Source organism: Gavia stellata, chromosome 2 (genome assembly GCF_030936135.1).
Source record: "Gavia stellata isolate bGavSte3 chromosome 2, bGavSte3.hap2, whole genome shotgun sequence".
NCBI classification, from domain to species: Eukaryota; Metazoa; Chordata; class Aves; order Gaviiformes; family Gaviidae; genus Gavia; species Gavia stellata.
Window position 1 is genome coordinate 41,730,512 of NC_082595.1, and position 20,643 is coordinate 41,751,154.

The 20,643-nt window shown below is 40.1% G+C and overlaps 1 protein-coding gene across 2 annotated transcripts in view; it reads left to right on the forward strand.

The window, feature by feature from the left end:
* The first annotated feature begins 42 nt into the window (after nucleotides 1-42).
* LOC104250304 (damage-control phosphatase ARMT1) overlaps nucleotides 43-20,643 on the forward strand; it is a 62,399-nt gene continuing 41,798 nt past the window's right edge. The window contains exons 1-5 of one of the 2 annotated variants that reach the window (XM_059835425.1): nucleotides 43-92; nucleotides 1,118-1,223; nucleotides 1,775-2,016; nucleotides 3,369-3,534; nucleotides 4,512-5,234. In XM_059835425.1, coding sequence (XP_059691408.1) covers nucleotides 43-92; nucleotides 1,118-1,223; nucleotides 1,775-2,016; nucleotides 3,369-3,534; nucleotides 4,512-5,234 — 1,287 coding nt within the window. Of the gene's footprint in view, nucleotides 93-1,117; nucleotides 1,224-1,729; nucleotides 2,017-3,368; nucleotides 3,535-4,511; nucleotides 5,323-20,643 lie in introns of those variants that run through there. The other variant, XM_059835428.1, reaches the window with a different exon arrangement.

Consider the following 20,643-nt stretch of genomic DNA (forward strand, 5'->3'; position numbering starts at 1 on the left):
ACTTCCGGGGGGCGGCCCGCCGGCTCGCGGGGGCGGCGCAAGATGGCGGCGGCAACGGCGCTACCGGTCTCCCTCTCGGGCAGGTTTAAGGGGTGCGTCGCGGCCTGGCGCGCTCGTTATCGGCAGCGGGGTGGGCGGTAGGAGGGACTGGAGTGACCGGCTGGCGCCCGCCGGCCGGGGAGCGGCTGCTTTCGGGTGCCGGGCCCCTCGGCCGGGGCCTCCGGCCTAGCCGTGGGCGCCGGGCGGGGGCGGGGCTGGGGGCCGGCTCTCGGCCTACTGCGGGCGGGGGCAGCGCCAGCATGGCGCCGTGGTCGGGCCTGCTCGGCCGGGGGCCGCGTCTCCGGGAGGCGGCGCTGCGGGCGCTGGGCTGCCGGCTCCACGCCGCCCGCCGCTGGGGCGGGCGCCTCCTCGGGTCGGCGTTTCTTCGCCTCGCCCCCGCTTAGCGCGGCGATTGTCCCTGCCTGCTGCTGGCCGGAATAGGTCTTGGGAGGGTATAAATTGTGTTTCTGTTTTTCCTAGGTTTCTCAGGGTTCGGTGTTCAATAGCGGGTAACTGTTCGGTTCTGAGCCCCTGAGACTGGGGCTCCGACTCACAGGGTAGACACCTACGAATAAAAATCATTCTTCAGGCAGGGTTCAAGCTCTCTGTAGGGCTGGTCACGTTTTGCTCCTTGACCTTCTCATATATAAACAGCGTTTGGGGAAAACGTAGATCAAGTATATAGTGGCGAGCAAGTAGTGTGGATTTTGTTGTTGATACAAAATACACATAAAGCATAGGGATTTGTTTGAAGTTTTAATTTTAAATTTCCTTGACTTTACATCTGGGTAACCGAGCAATTAGAGAATGCATTTTAGCCTGGAATTAACTGCAATTTTTGCTCATCTGGCAGGCCCAGTCACTTAGGATTTTCTTCCCTGAAAAGGCTGCTGTTTATCTTTTTCTTCAAAAGTAGACCTAGAACCTGACCAATCTGAGATTTTTTTTTTGTTTTTTTATTGGTGACCACTGCTTTAAAGGCACATAAGCTTACTTTTAAGATCTTGCATTTATTTTAAAAAATAGAAGATATTTCATCATTTCCTCTCAATAACATTTTTGATCCTTTCCTTTTTAGATCCTTTGCGTATTCTACAATTAAAGACAGGCTGCCCCAGATCCTCACAAGAGTTATTGATACTCTGCATCGACATAAAAATGAATTTTTTGAAGAACATGGTGAGGTAAGGGTAAGGTCTCTTTTTGCCTGAGGTTTTTTCCCCCCTAACCCTTGAGACCCCTTCTCTGCCTTGTTTTTACTGGTTTCTTACTACAGTCACTACTTGTCTGTCTTAATCTTTTTGTCTGTTGTTTTTTTCTTTATCATCTCTTTCTTGTAGCTATTTTTCATTAATTTTGTAATTCATTTTTCTGTCTAACCTTTTTCTGATCTGTCTGTTCTGCAACTGCTTCACTTTCTCAGGTTTTTCTGTTGAGGCAGTGTTTCGTAGACTGTAGCATCTTCTGAACATGGCAATGTTTCAATACTCTGTTCCCCACTAATAAGCAAAAAGTCCAATCTAAAAAGAAGTCCTATGTGTGATTCATTTTAGGATGTTAAATGTAAAATGAGCTTCATTCACCAAAATGTGTTTGGTTGAATCAAGCTCTGACTTGTCGGGGACTCGTATTTGGTAACTGAAACTTATCACTGACATCTTTCATGAAAAATTAATCTGTGTTTCTACAGGAATAAATGTTCAGAATAGGCACTTTTGTTCTCCGCTTATTTCAGAAGGGTGTTGAAGCAGAAAAGAGAGCTATATCTTTCCTCTCCAAACTGCGGAATGAACTGCAAACAGACAAACCGGTGACGCCTTTAGAAGATGAGCTGCCGGATGCTGCACTGTGGAACCAATACTTAGACTACCAACGGAATTTATCGAATGGAAATGGACAACCAAGCTGGTTTCAGTCCCCTTGGTTATACATAGAGTGTTATATGTATCGAAGAATTCATGCAGCATTAGCACAGAAGTAAGCATTTACTAGCTTGGTATAGTAGTCTGCAAAACATTATTCTTTCCCATTTTTATTTTAGGAGAAAAGAAGACAGCTGGGGAGTCAGATAAAGGAAAATCTTAAGCTTTTACCATATTCCTTTTCCCTCGTCTGGCACCTCAGATTTAAAACTTAATACTTTTTCTTGTTCGGTACAGCAAAATTTGAAGCTTATTAGGTTTTTTATGCCTCAGTTTCTGTGACTTGATCTACAGGAAAACTCTTAAGCTTGACTGTATAGCTTGACCACCTTGCAGACCAATGTGCATTGCGATATGAAAGTGATTTAGCATTTCTAAAAGGTTTGTTAGTCTAGAATTATCTGTTCAGACATATGTTAGCCTGAAACACAGAATGCGAGAGCCACTAACTAATCTATCTGTTAGGCATTCTAACTTGTTTTGCTGCTCAAAGTATGAAGTTACTGTTTGAGAACTGTTTTTTACAGCAGTAGACCCAGCTTAAGCAGCCCTTGTTGTTCATTCTATGCCATCTTCTTAGTTACAGTAGTGTTTGCAGACCGTATGTTGCATCGAACTTTGGGAGCTGATCCTGGTTAAAAATAACTTGGCTGGAAAAACTTGTTGTGCTGGTACTGTGGAGAGGTGCCAGTACAATGTAATGGGGTAGGAATGAGCAGGTTAAGTTCCTGCTGCTGCCAAAAAAAATTGAAAGCTCCATGCCTACTGGATTTACCCTTAGTTTTAGAGAGGCGCAAACACAGTAATGGGACTCTGTTTCTACTGGCATATTGCATAATTTGAACTCTTGTAGCAAAAAACTTCAAATATGAGATAGATCTGCTGTATTGCACTTGAAAAACTGAGCAGATACTGTCATTAGTAAGCTTTAAGTTTCTTGATCTCCATTATTTAGTTGCTCTTAAGCGCATGCTTAGGTGGAAGTTCAATTATTTGTCAAAAGGTGTACATGCAAATACAGCACACACAAACACGCTTAAAATTGGTCCAGCAATTCATTACATTAGTTCACTTGTATGTTACAGTTTTAATTCTCCATGTCTGAAAACCAGAGTTCAAAATTGTCACTGTATGTGCAGTTCCTGAATTGTTGTGACTCAACAATTGTTCACTTTTAGAATATAATGCTAGAAATATAAAGATGTCTTATATACTGTCTGTCAGCGAGATGTGATATCAGGCTGTTATTGAGATGTGTGAAAATCTAGTACGACAAATTAGAAGAGGAAAACCATAGTACAGCCTAAAAAAGCTGAGCTTTGAGCTTGCATTTTCAGGTGTGTTTCATGTGCTGTCACAGAAAATGTGGCAAGTATGTTAATATGTTTGTTCTCCTTCTATTTTTAGCCCACCTATTGACAACTTTGACGTATTTAAGGAAGGAAAGGTTCAAAATTTCTTTGAATCCCAAGAGGCTGTTACTGCCTTGTGCACTTACTTTCAGGAACTTCTTAAAAACATCAAGGATCTAGATGAAAAGCAACTTCAGGAGGAACTTTTTAAGCTATTGCAGGTAAACTAGTAGTGCTTACCATAAGAGTTTAAAATATCTCTCCTATGTAACAAACGAAAACTTGAGGTTATAAAGAATCTGAACTTCATATAGAAATTAAAATATAGCTCTTCTGTTTGTAAAAATGAGATGAAATCCTGACAGCCATATTGTATTGCTGCTACTCTGGAAATATTTAAATATTTGTATTAAATGTGACATTTTCATTATACTGCTGGTCTTTATTTTGTGTTTGAAAAGCCAGCTCATTCTCCCTCAAAACCAGTATCTCTAGAATATTTTAAGTCAAGTTCCAGATGGCTTTTTTGTTATTTAACTATAAAATTTTAAACCAGTTCATTTTATTGACACTCTAAAAATTTTTAAACTTCTTTGGAAAAAAAGTTAGAAGTCAGTCTGGGCCAGAAGTGGTTTAAAAGCTTTATAACTGCATTATTCTTGGAAAATAGTGCCTTTGGGTAGAATACGAAATATCATAGGATTACAAATAAGTCCATTAGCTGGCAACAGTGCACACCAAGTATTTGATGAATCTCTATAAAGACCTCATTAGTGTGTACTTAAAATACAAGATCTTACTTGGCTGCATGTAATAAAAAAATAAACCTGCATTTAGTACTGCTTTTTCTGTGTTCCCACTGATATTTTCTGGAATTGGAGTATGGAGAATGTTTGTGTTTTAAGCTTTGTGATCAGTGTATTTACATTGATCTAAATCTTCCATCTTTGTCACTTCTGATACATGTTTCTGATGCCTGCAGAAATACAGAGCATTGTTGGGTTTCTTCCACAAAATCTTGTCTATATTAAGATTTCTGTATGAGAAGTTGAATTTTATGAAAGCTTGGAGGAAAATGTGGAGTTAGAGCTTCATGTGCCTAAAATAAAAACAAACAAGCAAAACTTTAGTGTATGTGAAGTTTAGAATGTAACTACAGTGAGACTTAGCAAACATTTTTGTTTTTTCCTCCTTCTAGGTGTCACTGTGGGGCAATAAGTGTGACCTTTCTTTTTCAGCTGGTGAAGACAGCTCTCAGAAATCTAGTCCTTTACAATCCCTGGAAAACATGATACCTTACATCTTAGTGAATGATATGGAAAAACTTTGGTCACTACTTGTAAATGCCAAAAAAAGAAATACAGAAAAAAGTAATGTTAGAGTTGACATAATCCTGGATAATGCTGGATTTGAACTTGTAAGTGATCTTGTGTTGGCTGACTTCCTGTTATCATCAAAGCTGGCTGATGAAGTCCATTTTCACGGGAAAAGTATTCCATGGTATGTGTCAGATACCACAAAGCATGATTTTAACTGGACTGTTAAACAACTGCAGTCAGCTAATCATAAGTGGCTGTCTAGATGTGGGATAAACTGGGAGGGCAATTTGAAAAAGGGAGTTTGGGTTTATTGTGATCACATGTTTTGGACTTTGCCACATGACTTTTCCAGTATGGCTGAAGTTGCTCCTGACTTGTATGCTGATCTGCAGAAGTCAAATTTGCTTCTTTTCAAAGGTGATCTAAACTATAGAAAATTAACAGGAGATAGAAAATGGGAATATACTGTTCCGTTTCATCAAGCCTTGAACAAGTTTCATCCTGCACCTCTCTGTAGTTTGAGAACACTGAAATCTGACACTCAGGTTGGCCTAAAAGCTGGACAAGGTGAACAGATTCAGGCTTCTGAACCTGAATGGATGGTAAGTGGAAAATACGGGGTAGTTCAGTTTGATGCTGCTCTCTAGTTAAATGGTTCCTAATAATCTGAGAGAGAGATTCAGTCTGAATTTTAACTGCTTTCTCTGTTCCATGCTTGGCTTCAGCAAAGGTTCTTTTTTGTTTGCACTTTTTCCTCCAAAGTGATTTGTTGTTTTTGTTCCACAAAAGACTTTAATGTTGTGCAAAAGTTTACAAACTGTCTTTGTATATGTAAATCAATCTGCATTTCAATATATTTTGTTTTCCTAATGTCCCGTGTCAGCAGATATTTAAGATGAACATTTAGTTGTCCATAATATTTTTTTTCTTCATCAGTCGGTATGAGAGTTTATGGCTAACAAGTGAAAAATCTGCTTTAGAAACCATTTCCTCAACCCCACATTAGCGTGTATTTACTTATTTCAGGATAATTTGTGCTCCACATGCCATGCATTGCATGAGAGTTGGTATTTTAGAGAATGCACAAATTAATTCCAGATAGATTCTTTGCAGCCCATTGCAGGATCATATTTTAAAACTGTTGAAAATTGAGTTGATTTCTTTATTACATAAATTGTTTTTTACTTGCTTTTTGTGTCCATGGACAAATAACTTTTGACATTTTGAGTATAGTTTGCTGTACATTGAGAAGAGTTCTTGGGTGATAGCTTGTAAATACTAATTTAGAATTTGAAAATTAAATTTTAATTTTAAAATACAAGTGGATGTTGCTAGCCACTTTACTTGTAGGAGGGGAGTTGTCCCATCTGGTAGAAACATTGGGGCAGAAGGGACAATCTCATTTTAAGAATATGAAAGATACTGTTTATCTAAGAACTTCTACAAAAAAAAAAGCACACAAAAAAAACCCACGCCAAAACAAACAAACAAACTAACCCAACCAGTTACATTTAATAGGATTTTAGATTTATAAATTTACACCATTAAAGGTTGCCTGTCAGCAGTGTTTGTGCTTCAAGCCCTGCTGCCTCTTTCCATTGTGATCATTCTCTTTATTTGTCAAATGTATTTGTTATTTTAAGAAGGATGCCGTAATTTTCACAGGGGAAATACAGCCCTATTTGCACTGAGAAGTATATGCTAGAGAAGCATATGCCGCACACGTTGCTGCTAATTGGAGTTGTTAGATGACCATTTCTTCTCTTCTACCCTGGTCTGAAATTACTCAGAATTTTTTGAGAAAATTTAGGGCTATTTTAGTGGTTTTCTAGGGTGAAGTGAAATGAAAGTGGAAATGCATTATCCATTTATAAAGGAAAAATTAAAAATAGATTCTGACAAGTCTTAAAGTACTTCTGTGGTTTGAAATAGGGCCTTTGATAGGGGACTGATGCAATGACAGTGATAACAACAGGTTTGTTAGAAAATGGTGGCAGAATTACCCATAGAGTCTGACTGGGTTATGCTGTTGTCTAGAGTTGCTAAAATGAGGTGAACTTGCCCCTGGTAGCCAAGGTGGCTATGTTACAGAGAACAAGGGTAGACAGTAGAGAAACTTCCTTTTCCATTTTACATACATGTTACACAGTGGAAAGGAGGGCACAGAAGTGGCCTTGGAGTACATTCTGGAAGTGGTGCTGTGGCAAGGGAATTAGAATGACTGTGTGGTAGAAAGTGGATTTAGTAAGACTTTTGTGCTTACAGTTAACCTAAGACAAGGGTAAGCTTTGGTAGGCCTAAAGGAGGGGGAGGGGGAAGATGGGGCAGTATTTTGTGCCTATTTCAGGCTTTGAAAATGAAGCTGGATTCCCCATCTGGTCAGCGGAATCACTGGCAAAGCATGTCTTCTGAAGTGGAGAGAATCAGCTGCTGTTTATTGTGTTCATACAATAAAGATCTATACGGTGGATAAATATGCCCCAACTGCTGATGACTTTGATCGTTTGTGTTCTTCTTACACAGTGTATTAATATTTTAAAGTTGCAAGGTCAAGCATTCAAAAACTAAGATGCTAGGAATTTCAGGAGGCAATGTGATATTGTAGGTAGGGTTCTACTTTTGAGACCTAGGTTTAGTGTTCTCATCTCCTTTGTATCCCTGGTTTAGTACTTCTAAAGGATGAATTCATGCTTATCCTTAGGCACCTGATTAAACTGCATAAATTAGAAATCCATCTGAGAGCTGAAGGTCAGACTGCTGAAGGTCTCTGACTGGAGAGAGCTCAGGGGGACTCCAGCTTTGGTGCTTTGATCAAATACATAAATGACATCACGAATCTGGGCACTGGAGCCTCAGTTTCTCATCTGTAAAAATGCTATTAACTTGTTTCAAATGCACTTTGAAGCAGCAACTTTGGGTCAAGAACAGAGGGATGAAAGTTGTGGAATATGTGCAATGAAAACTTCATGCCTTGTTCAGAGAGACAGAATGATTAGAGGAAGAAATCTGCTTTGCCTGTGGACAGATTGTTTGTAAGGTGCGGACTTAATTTGCTGACGAGGTTTAAAAGTGTGTAATGGACAGGAAGAGAAAGGATTGTTTCACTGTTGAGGCCACCCTTGAATAATTTGCTACCCAGTCCTTACACATGCTGAGAAACTTGGTTTCATTTTTCACTGGTGGTTAATCTGTCTTTCGGTGCCGGGGGTGCTTGCAAACTGTTACTTCTGGGAACTCACAATGCAGATCAGTGAAAATTAATATTCTGAAGTTATGATAAATAGAATCCTACAAAATGCTGCATCACTTAGGAGATGCAGCAGTATTCACTCAGTATTACCGAATCATCTCATTGGAGATTGTTGCATTAATGTTTATGAGGAAGTAGGGTGGTGATGTCATGAGTACCATTAAGACATGTAAATCTTAGGTTAGCATTTTGAATGCTAATGTAGGACATGATGTCATGCTGGGAAAAAAAAAAAATTAGTTCTATTCTCCAGTTTAAGTGAGCACTTTTCATCTTTTGCCACTCTCAGAGAAGCTTATATGGTAATTTACAGTGTGACTACATAGTTACGTGAGGAATGCATAACCGTAACTTCCGAATACTTAATTGCTTGACTTCTATAATTGTAATTGCAAAGTGCTGTCTATAGACAGAAATGAATATGCAGCATACTTTTCTGTTTGTTGGTTGGCTATATTTTTGTAAAACTTGGGTTTATTCTATAAGAAGAAAATAAATGGTGCTGTAATGCCAGTGTTATATTCTCCCATGCCACAAAGAAGTAATGAAGAGAGATATTCCAATGAGGCCCTGTGCTGTGCTGTTGGCTTAGCTACAGTTTAGTTGAAAATAGGCAATGCTTTTGTAGATACTCAGTGTTAATTGTATAATATAGCTTCATGAAATGGCAGCATGTGCCTACAGCATTTAGGTGGAATTTACTGTTATACAACATAAAGCGTATGTTATAACAATAGCATATGCTACAATATAGCATAATTTTTTTTCTGGAGTATTCAAGGAAGTTGCTTCTGTACATCTGTGTTACAACTGATTGCCCAAATGCTTGTACAGCATAACTCAGGAGCTACTGATTTGTGTACCCAAATTCTTGAGATTTTCATTTCATGTGACCTTTGAATATTTATAGCAAAAACAAGGGCATTTTCAGTAATTCTGAGGACCACAGCAGATCAATGTCTTGGCTTCTATTTTTTTTTTATTCTACCTTTTGAGCAACTGTATTTGTAAATCAGTTTCTGATAGCGATGATTTTAATTTGTGGTGAAACAGGAGGAAAAGTAATGTCACAGGCACAGTGAAAGCCAGTACACACATCTGTCTGAATACTTGATAATTCATTAAATAAGATATATACAATAATTCCATATGTATATAAGGTTTCTTAAAATAAATTGATGTGGAAAATAAGTTGATTGTATGACTGGAAACTGTTGCAAGAATATTGAAATAAATTACATCATTTTGTGCAAAAATCACGAATCATTATACTATTTCAGTGGCTGGGAAAGCCAACTTAAAATAATTCAGGTCTTAGTTCCTGAAGTTTTTTTTCTCTGAAACAGATTTTATACAAAAATCTGTAAAGCGTATTTATCCAGTGAGGTTTTGAAATATATAGATGCAAGAGATGGGTATCATAAAATGTTCCCCTTCATCAAGACAGGGCAGTATTAGGCAAGTTTCTACCTTGTTACTCTACCAATATTCATGTCCAAATATCAAAACCTTAAAAAGTATTGAGAATCTCTTCAAATGTACCTGTTAATTACTTATTAAGGTTGGTGCAGTTGATGGTGTGGTTATCACAATCGCTTCCCAAACTGATAGATACTCCATGTGTCCTCAGCAAAAATGGAAATATTTTAGTGTTACACTTGCTGTAACTAAAATTTCCAAATCACTTTGTTTTACAGACCTTACTGATGTCCCATTAAACCCTAACTATTGTTGTTGGAATAGTTCCTTTAAAGTTCATAGTGTATTTGCATTTGTGGCTGAACTACTTAACTGCTTGTTCCTTGTGAAGCATATTTATCTCCTGTACTCTGTCAGACAGCATAGGAAAAATGTTCACTGTATTGCATAAAAATAACCACCTGAAATATTTTTTAATCTAAAAAACCTGTATTATGTCTAAAATATACATTCCAAAATGGAATTTTGTACAGAACTGTTAGGTTTTTTTCATTAAACAGTTTGTTTGCTTACAAGCCTTCTGTTTACCCAAAATTACAGAACAGAAGTTTGGGATGATTTTTATTTAAAGCAAAAATATGAGTTCAAAATTACCTAAGACTTACCTAAGGATTTTAAAATAAAACTGTAATGGTTAAAATGGTCCTTTTATTTCTTTCTAATATGGCAGTGGCAGAAAGCATGTGGGAAAAAAAATTTCGTATACCATGAACTGTTTATGCTTTCTTCTTTGTTTGTGTTTTGGTTTGTTTTTTTTTTTTCCCCTAAAAGCAGATTTTTAAAACTTCTGTGAGTTTTTATTCTAGCTGATACAGATATATTTCTGTCAGCCCTGGAAATAAAAAGGCCACTTAAATAAATTTATATAGATTAATTACTCCACATTCTGTCTGAGCTTTACAGTTGTGAATTCTGCAGATACATTGTGAGAAGGGGTTTTATTTACACTTCTTTTTGGGGTTTGGCTCATTTGGCTTTGTTTCCACTGGGAAAGAAATACAAAATGTAATGTTTTGATCATATACAATGAATAAACATATTCATACTTGTATGCTGCTTTTGTTTTATCACTTTTCAGTAAGGCAAATAATCATAGTCTTTCAAACTTCCTGTGAAGAAAAATTTGTGATGGTTGTAGGAATTTCTCTTATCTTTTCTGGGATTCCATTTACTTCTTCCAAGTCTGTAATGAAGTAAAAGATTTAAGAGCTGAGCAGACTAAAGTAAGATATATCAAGGTATATATTATGGGCTTTTTTTTTTTACTTTCTTAATGTTAACTAATTGATCACTCTCATACCATCATGGTAACGCTGATGCTTTCTAAGTGACTATAATGGATAAAGGGCCTGATGATACAGTTAGTTGCATCTTTCAATGTGGAGTTCACACTGAGTTTTGCCTGCAATGGTGGTATTTCGCCCAGGGGTTAATTTTAAAAGAGGACTTGGTTGTTACCAAATGTGGAGATACAGTGCCTGACACCTAGGCAAATGGATGGTGGAGCAGAGGCAGAAGGCATCCAGACCTCCTATTCTGTGTGTGGAAATGGCTGTACAGAAACCCTGTGTATTCGATTCAGTGCTGCTGAATGCTGGCACAAGGTGCAAGAACATCGCCAGGCTCCCACCCCTGACGTTCAGGCACCTGCAGAGAAAGGCTTTCTGCCCCCTTACCTGTTAACATACAGAATAGCGTGCCAGAGGTAATCACGTAGAGTTTCCTTGAAGTAGTTAAGCAAGGCTCAGTCTTAAAAATGCTTGTATATATTAAAATAACGCACCAGAGGAGGACCTGCAAACTGGTAAATCCATGCTTTTCTTCAGTGGTGGTGTGTATAGAAAGGTTGTTCAGGAAACTGAAAACTGGCTTTTAACAGCCGTTCATGGCCTGGAATAGCTTTCAGCTCTTACCTCCCGCTTCCCAAGAAAATGTCTTAGCTCTCATAGATGAGGAAATATACTGTTTTCTGGTCCTAGATGTTATCTATCGGGTGTTATCTGCAGAACGGCCCTATTTCAACCCAAGGAGTATGTGTACCCATGGCCTAAGGTTAGGGAATTAGGAGATAGGTAAAGTTCAAATTCTTCTAGGCAGAGAAGGGCCTATGATGTGCTGCGAGGGCTCTAGTATCTTTACATGAACAAAAAGGATCCCCATTTCTCTGTAATTGGCTGTGCACGTGGCATTTTCACCACCCTGCTTTGTCCCAGTGGGGGAATCCAGGTTTGTCAAACCAGCTGGCTTATTTCCTTCAGAAGGTTTACTGACCCCACAAGATGTCTCCATCAGTTTAGCTAAGTTGTGCAAATTCATATGGGATGAAGACAGTGTTAAACTCAATGTTTCAGGGGGGGGTGGGGAAGGACTCCCATTTTGGTTAGGCAGAGGAACAGCTAGACTTAATCCTTCCTAAGCTTGTCCGCTATCAGATTTACAATCGGAACTGGTATCAGGCACAACTTACACACATGCAAGTTATACACACTCACATCTTAATCATGTTAGTTAGTGATATTGTCTCTCCACTTTCCCATATGAGCCTATTTATTCCTGATAATATAGTTGCATTAACACCTTTTCCACCTTGAAGTCTGTAAATGTGTTACAAAATTTACCTGCAGGGAGGCAATATCTCCCTTTGTTAACTGAAGTTGTTTTTTCAAGCATATGTTTAGGATCTCTATGTCAAATTGTCTGTCACTGGTCGTGAGTCAGACTTCTGCATCAGAAATGGGAATAAGTCCGGTCTTGATTTCTTCATCATTTTTTGAAGTAGGTGAGCTGAGGATAAGGCACTCCTCAAGAAAACTTTACTACAGGATGTGATACTAATGATTTGAGGGGGCAGAGGAGGAGCGCAGCCTGGTGTTGGGACATACTGTGCTTTTGGAGTTGATACCTGTTGGAAGGCAAGCAAATGAGAACCTTGGCAAGTCGTGCCCATGACTTTCATGCCAAGTATTTGTAAAAATATGGCTCTTGAACTTATTCTAGCTAAATTTGTAGATAATGAAGTCCTGTGGGCTAAATTTTCCCCGAATCTCTTTTGGAGAAATAAATTTTGTCTTCTTTTTTAATGTTGCTAGGGTACAATTCTTTTCTACTTCAGCTATAGCTGCTTTTAGGTAATGAGTGTCTGAAATGTGTATATGCATTCAATAAATCATTTGGAATTCGTGTGCACAATAAAACACATACCTTCTCAATATGATGTTCATGGCTTGAGGTTACTAACAAAGCTTTTTTACAGTGTTAGTAAAAAAATAAATTTTGTTTTCAACAAAAAATGGTTTTGATTCAGTCTTTTAATCAATTGTTATGATGTATTTAAATTACAAGATCTGTGAACAGTAGAATTAATGAAGCAAAACTTTCCTTTCCCCCTAGATTCTATCCCATGGGTACCTGCAGACCTGGTAGTTCACTTCACTTCCTGATGGGGCATTTGCGGGAGGGAAAAAACCAAACCAAAAAACCCAAACAAAACCAAAAAACCCCCATGCAAACCAACAAACAAACTTCGGTACAGATTGTAATAATACACAGAAGCGTACTGCAGGCTTTCCATTTAGTTGGGGCATCTCAGTGTTCATTCTGTGCTTCGCTGGCTGTGTTTCATAATATTAGCAGGAAATTAAGCATCATTCTGACTTAACCTCTGTCAGATTTGCTTGAGATTTGTCAAGGACTTGGGGAAAAAAAATTGTTAGAGAAGTATATGTCTGCATGCTTAAATATTATGTTTGCACTTGGTTCTTTTGAAATCAGTTTAAAAATACAATGTCAAAAGATGCTTTTTTTTTCTAGTGCCTTTTTTTTAGTTAATAAAACATTTAAAAGCAATTCAAAAATAAGATCTCACCTTTCATTAAGGAGTTAATCATTCCATTCTTAAGAATGGGTTTGGCTCTGAGTACCTTGTGAATTCTTTCTTGAAGAAATAGTGTTTTAGGGACTTCTTTCCTAGATCAGTTCTGTCCATTACAGTGTCCATGCATCTGTATGTATCACTCTTGCAGTGTTCCTGCAGGCCTCAGTAAGCTGCTGCTTTTTTTTTTTATTATTTTTTTTTTTTAACACAGGCTCTGATTTTATGTTACTCATTTCAGTTCTCTTCTAAGTTCTCGGAAGTCTGCAGACTGATTTGCTAGCAAAATACAGATATTGATACAGAAATATCACTTTAGCCTGTGGCATACTAAGCAATTTGAAAGGCAATCTGGTCTAATTTGTGTCACTTGCTAGGGAATCTCTGGTTCAAGTGTCCAGAAACATGGAACTGTTGGGGTACTTGAAACAATTGCTCTCCATCTGTATTCCACAAGCTACACAGGATGTCTCTCTCATCGAGTGAAGGGCAAGCTATTCACATCATCACATGACTTTTAGCTCAGAAATTATTCTGATAAATCCATTCTCATTTACTTACAGAAAATTCAATTAGGAACAGATATTTAGGAACCTGCAGAACTATCTCAATTGTTAGATTTTTTTGAGTGTACTGGCTACCAGAATTGGGGGTTCATATCCCAGATCAGTTTCAGCATCTTTCCTCAACACTGAGCTCTTTCATGGAAGGGAAAGATTGTAGTAATTTTTTTTATTATTATTTTCTGTTTTAAAAAAATAGGGTGACTTTATTAGGTACATACATTCAAGAGATTCTGCATTATTCTTTGCTCAAAAAGGCTGAGAACATCCTGTCCATGTATTTTCTGTAACAATGTGAAAAACCTTATTAATGAAAACGACTCCTTGAAATTATTTTTAACTAACAATCCTGAAGTAACCCTTCCTAAATTGTTATTTCCTGGCCCTGTTAAGGAAAAAGAAACATGGAGTCCTTTTGAGAACTCTACCTGTAGTATTTAGCAAACAAGCCTAAAGCACTTTGAAGTGTGAGCATCCTGTAATAAGATACTTTTTTCTTAGTCAAATGACTTGAAGAGTGGGTATTGCACCCCCTCAAACTGCCCCATTGTTTTTCAGGGTGTTATATGAAATTTCTGCTTTTCTTCATCCTCTTTTTCTTGCCTCTTTTGTTGTTACTCTCACTGCAGTTCATCAGCGGGTTTTTTAAAGTCAAATAACTTTATAGATCTATGGTAAGATACATTCTCTCCTCATCACCAAGGGTGTAGGAGTGGCTGAAGTATAACTCTTGAACCAGCCGTGGCACTGCAGGACTAGTGCTGGGGAAGTGCCAAGCACATGCTTAAGAAAGTTAGGACAAAGTTTCACAGTCATTTAATCCCACATCTGCACGCTGCTCTGGTAGCGGGACAGATTAGGCTGTAGTCAGATGCTGGACAAATCCAGGATGGTATTTTTGTCTAAATTTGCAGAGGACATTGAAGCTTGTGCCAGATTTATGCTGGTTTTATGTAAGACCACCAGTACAAATTTAACCTGTCTAAAATACTTAATAGATTTGAATTGCAGAATGAGTTTATGCTGGATCGGCATTTTGCACCATGCGGCGGTAGCAGTTTGATCCACCATATTTGAAATTATAGGAAGTTTTGGTTGGGGTCCCTAGCCAGCAGCATAGTATTTCAGGTATCTTACATAACAGAACACTCACAGACATAGAAGAGGGAAAAAAAAAAGTCAGGAGCATTATCCTCATAAAAATGTTAAGGCTTTGTGTTACTTGAGATTTATACCACTTTGGGATAAACTTTGGCTCAGCAACTGAATGCAATTTAACTGGGAACTAGGGATTGCCTAGGTGTTTCTCTCTGAGCCATATGGAGACAGCCTGGGCGCACAGTTCCCTTCTGGCCAGGGTCCCTGCTCTTTTCTGGCCGCTTTCTCGCCTAGCTCCTTTTGAGAGTTTAAGACTGCAAAACTAGAGTCCCTCCTCCCAGGCAGCAGTTGCTGGGTTCAGGGGCTGTCTCCCTTCAAAGAGACGCCTGCAGCACACGCTGCTCACAGCTATCTTCTCTGCAACCCCATCCACTCTGTCAGCACTGGATAATTTTGGTTGGGAAATGGTTTCCCTCCTCTACTACAGCAACAGTAAGAGCATTTGCGTAGGCCGTCCTCAAGAACGATGGTTTTAGTAGTACGTTTTTATACCCCCTATGCCATTTTGTGTTGCCATTTGCTCACCCTCGGCCCGTGAGGGTGAACTGGAAACGTGCCACCGGGGAGCTGTCGTCACCTCATGCACCGACGGCGATTGTGCCTTTCCCCAGACGCTCCCTGCGATGGAGGCCAGTGGCTCCTGCCACTCCCGCTCCCCGTGCTGCGTGGCCTCAGCCCCGCGCGGCTCTCCATTTCCCCTCATCTGTTCCCAGCACTGCTTCCTCACGGTTAAGCCCCTTCTCTCCTTTCCTTTATGAGGTTAGTGGCAGATTCCAGCTGAGGTATGGCATTGTCTAGCTCTGCACTTCAGCAACGTAGCATTTTAAATGTGGTGATGATCCACACTGGCACCCCTGTGCTTGGGCAGGGGTCTTCTCTGTCCTTGGCAGCCGCAGGGAAACGGCATCAGGCACACAGAGAGGAGGACAGAAAAAAAAATCAGTACTACCCCTTGCTTTTTCATTTTCTTCTCTGGAAAACATAAGTCAATGTTCTTAGGAAAGGCGAGACACTTTTTGACTTGTGATGGAGTACAGAAATGGTGCCTCCCCGGGGGCACTGGGGCAGGCCTGGTCAAGCAGCTCACAGTGTCTTCAAAGCAAAAGATGTGCAGCACCAGTACACCGCACGGTTTAATTTTTTTTAAGGCTAGCTGCAGTTCCTCTCTGCCCATGTTTATCTACTTTATTTGGAAGGGAGGCGAGGAGGAGAAGGTGCCCATTCAGCTGGAGGTGTCTTAGCAGTAATCGAGGCAGGCTGCTTTCCTCGGGCTGCCGGAGGTGCGCGTTTCCAGGGATCTGGGAGGAGGAAGGAAACCCAGCCCGAGTAAGAGCGTGCTGCTGTTCAAATGTCATCTGTTCCGCGTGCCTCTGTTTTGACTTTTTTGAGGAAAATTTTGAGGTAACTTCCTCAGGTTTACGAAGTTTTGTTGTGTAGTGTGTATTTGAAGTGGAAAAAACGTTTCTGCGAGCACCCCTCTGTAAAGACTGTTCACGTTCAGGCGCCCTCTTCCCCCTTCCCTAACCAGGGGACCCGACTGCGGCCCCCACGCTGGAAGCGCCGCGGCTTGGCCGCCCCGGCCCCGCCGCCCGGGCAGAGGAGGGCGCAGGACGCGCCGCCTGCTTCGCGTTGCCAGGGGGACGGCGGCACCGCGGCGGCGGCCATGAGCGGCGCCAGGGCCGGCAGCGCCGGGCCCCGCGCGGCCTCCGCCGTCCCTCGGCTGGCTGACAGGGGCAGTAGCGCGGCGGCGGCGGAGGTATCGCGGCGCTGGGGAGCGGCCCGGCACTGCGGACCGCCTGCGGGGACGGCAGTGGTTTTTGTGGATGGGAGGCTGCGGCCCGCCCCGGCACGGCGTCCCCCGGGAAGAGCGGGGCGGGGGGAAGGCAGCCCGAGCGCGGAGGAGGGGGGCGGCCTCGGCGGCCGGGCCTGGCGGGCTGCCGTCGGCTGGGCTGAGCCGGGCCGGGCCGGGCCGGGCCGGGCCGCTGCAAGGCGCCCGCGGGCTCTCGTGAGAGCCCCCGAGGGTGGCGGGCCCCGCCGTCCCGCACAGGGCAAAGCTGGGCGGTAGCAGGAGGACGGAGGGGAAGACAGAAAGGGGAGAGGCTGTTTTTTTGCAGGTCCCCTCTTAGAGAATAAAGCCCCGATTTTGGAAAAGTCCCCCTCTGCCACCCCCGGTCTCCAATAGCTGTCTGTCGGCTGTTTCTGTGGAGGGCGACTGACATTGAGGCTGGCTATAAAACCCCGCCTTGCAAGTTATCTTTTAAATTTTAAATTTAATTTCGCCTTTTTTAGAAAACAACTTTGCAACCACAGAGCTTTACGTGGCAGCAGACGAGCACTTCAGCTGTAGCTCAGTGAACTTCAGCTGATCGTTACAGCTTATCTTTACAAATTCAAGGACGAAAATTTTTTCTTATTAAGTCTTGCAGAAGGGAGTATCGTTCATGGAGTAGGAATTTACAGTTATCTAAGAATGTCTTCTTTGCATTTCTTCTTCCTTTGAAACTGGTTTGCTGGCTTTGATGTGAATTTGAAGGAGACGCTTGAGGATATTGCTTAGAAGGATCTAACTCTTTTGTACTAAAGATATAGTAGAAAGCTTGTAACGGTTTCGTGTTCCAAAGGTTGAACAATTTGTTAGTGTGTGAACAGCTCAGTATCTCCTTAATAGTTGAACATCAATTTTGTAATCATGCTATATTGTTCTGAGACAAAAAATACGGAATTTTGGTAGTTTGTCATAGCAAAATCAACTGCCATTATATTAAATATGACTGTTTTGACCTGATTACGAAGTTTTTGTTAGCAGTGCTTAGTTGCAGAGTTGACAGTAATCTGCTCCACGTCCTACGGACCTGAAGTCAAATAGTTCGTGAATGTTACTTTCGTGACTCAGCAGCACATTAGAAACTATGTATTTATAAAATGTAGGTTACAAAAGGCAAATCAAACTACAGCAGTAATCAGTCTTAATTGTGTATATATCGACACGCTTAAATATATCTAAAATATTTGCCTTTCATTGACTGTAATAAAGGATAGTAGGCATTGCAGGAAAATTGCAAAATGTCTCATTTAAGCTGTTCTCTCACAAAAGTTATTTAACTCTATTCAGCACCGATGAAGTAAAAACAGTAGAACAACAAGTGGTTTGCAAAAATCCCTGCATAAGCACTTATTTGGTCACATTTTCCCCCTAAATTTTGTCTTAGCAATTACCTTTTTTATTATTTTGAGACTAAGCACAGCAGCTCCTTCTTGTTACTCATTTTGGAAAAGCTGTGAAACCAAGTGTCAGGGGAGATCCAAATTCCTTAATTTAGCCGTACAGGGAAAGGATGAAGTAAATTACATGTTAACTAATCTTTACAATAGGTGATGTGTATCTGTAATTGCCTTGAGATGACTGCTGTCTTTCATATTAAAAGCATTTATTATATTCAGATGCAAAGTCACCTCATCCTAACAGAGAGGAAAATGAAAGATGAAAATGCTTTAACTGCTGCGTGTAGTAGCAAAGGGTAAGACTAAAATTTTGATTGTCATGCAACTTTCATGTGGGCCCATTAATCAAGCTTGAAATTGGCCTCTTCAGTAGATGAACAACACCAGAGAGTGATTTTTATCTTTCAGTAATACCTTTCAATGATTACTGTAAAGGGAGGAGGGTAGAGCTAAGCAGTACCCTTCTGAAAGGAATTCAGAAAATCTCTTTGGTAATTTATTTGAGCTCGTGGGAACACTTCACTTAGTTTTACGTGTTTCTGGAACAGTATACTAATGCATAAAAACTCCACAGACATATACCAACAACAAAAAAAGAACTTTTCAGAATTGTACACACAAAAACTGCAAGCAATGAGTTGGGCCTAGTTACAGGCAGAAATCGGAGAGGGGAAAGAGAGCTTCACCGAGCAAGAAGTGATTAAAAGTAATTGGATATTTCTGGCATTTTATAATGTGAAAGAGAAACTGACAGAACTGAAATGGTTTTGAAATGTTACCTGCAAATTTTGAAATTGATGTTAATAAAGCATTATCAATACAAACATTTTGAGCTCTCTCATAGGCAAACTGGGCGAAGTATCATCTAGAAAGAAGTCAACTTTATGCAAAATATACATACAAGATGGTTAATTTGTGAACAGTTGTTGTTGGGGTTTTTTTTCCCTAAATTACTCCAATTCAAGTTAGTCTGTTTTCACATGAGTTAACAAAATCTGACTTACTATGTAACTGTGGCTTACCCTTCTCACACTCATTGGTGTGTGTAGCTGCTGTGGCTATTCTGAAGCAATATGTGTGCTGGCTGGCTGGCTGGCTAGATGCTGCTACCAAGCAAAATCTGCAGTAGCCAAGTGCTACCTGCCTTCCCTCCATTTGACTCAGAAATGAATCTCTAATAAGTCTCCAGCGCCCAATTGTCAGGTAACTTGTAGTTATTTATGTAAAGATTTGCTTTTTATCCTGCAGATCTTACGAAAAAATTATATTCTAAAACTTGTCTGTCTTTATCCTAGGATAGATTATTTTGCAAAATAAAATAAAAATTTAATATTCCCTGCATGCTGAAGTAGAACTTTCTTTTCTTTTTAAATCAGTTTATACAAGACAGTTTTGCAAACGGCCTTTTAGAACACGTTTTGATTGTTTAATCAGAAAATTAAGCTAGTTAGCTTCTGGATGGCAACAAACGTTTAATATTAAGTTTCTAGCTGTAGTTAGAATACAAAGAAGTTACAATCAAAACATAATATATAAGATCCCTTTTCCAGCAGTTCAGCCCATACAAAATTAATTCCTCTTCATCCCTGTTGTTTTGAAGGGCACCTGAGCCTCCCATGCATCCAACAGCAGGTTTGGGGAATAACATTTCCTTGTGATTTCTTAGGGAGATAAATTCTGCGTGGAAACTTTTGAACTGCATATTCTTCCCAGTACTTCATGTTGGATGTCATCTTCATCCTGGTTGCAGCAAATAGTAATAATAAACTGTGCTGCTGCATCGTATTTTCAGAAATTAGAACAATTTTTATGCACATATACACCCATGAATATTAATTTGTCTTAGGAAGAAATACTACAGATTCAGGATATTTCATTTCTTTGTTTTCAGAATATGAACTGTTATGACACTGGAATTTATAGAAATTATTGAATAGTCCACGGAGTCCAACCAGTGTACTAAGTCCTATATACATATGCAGGTAAAAAGGGCCTACTAGTTGCCTTAGCATCTGAGGAGAAAAAGAGATGTAGTTCAGTTAAGATAGATCATGTGCCTATTGTTCAGATTTTTTTTTTTTTAATTTACCAGCGTAAAAGAGATGCAGGATGAAAGGAAGAGATGAAATAAAAACTTGGAGCACATGGAAAGCAGTGGCAAAATGAAGCGATAGCTGCACAAAGTCTGCCTGTGCAGCTGAACCAGTGAATGTAACCCAGAGAAGTCAAAGTTAGAATGTCTGTTTTAGTTAGATGTTTGAATATTGTGGAGGCCATCAAAGCTCGTAGGCTACTAGGGAAGCTTTCCTATAGTGTTCTGCTTTTATGCCCTGCTTTGCTGATGGTAACCTATGACATACTTTACTAAAGTAGCTCTGTGGTGTCATCCTATTGCAAATCTATTTAATTTTCAACCTCTCTTCCCATCTCCTCCCCCCACCCACCCCAAGAAGCAAAGGAAGAACTGA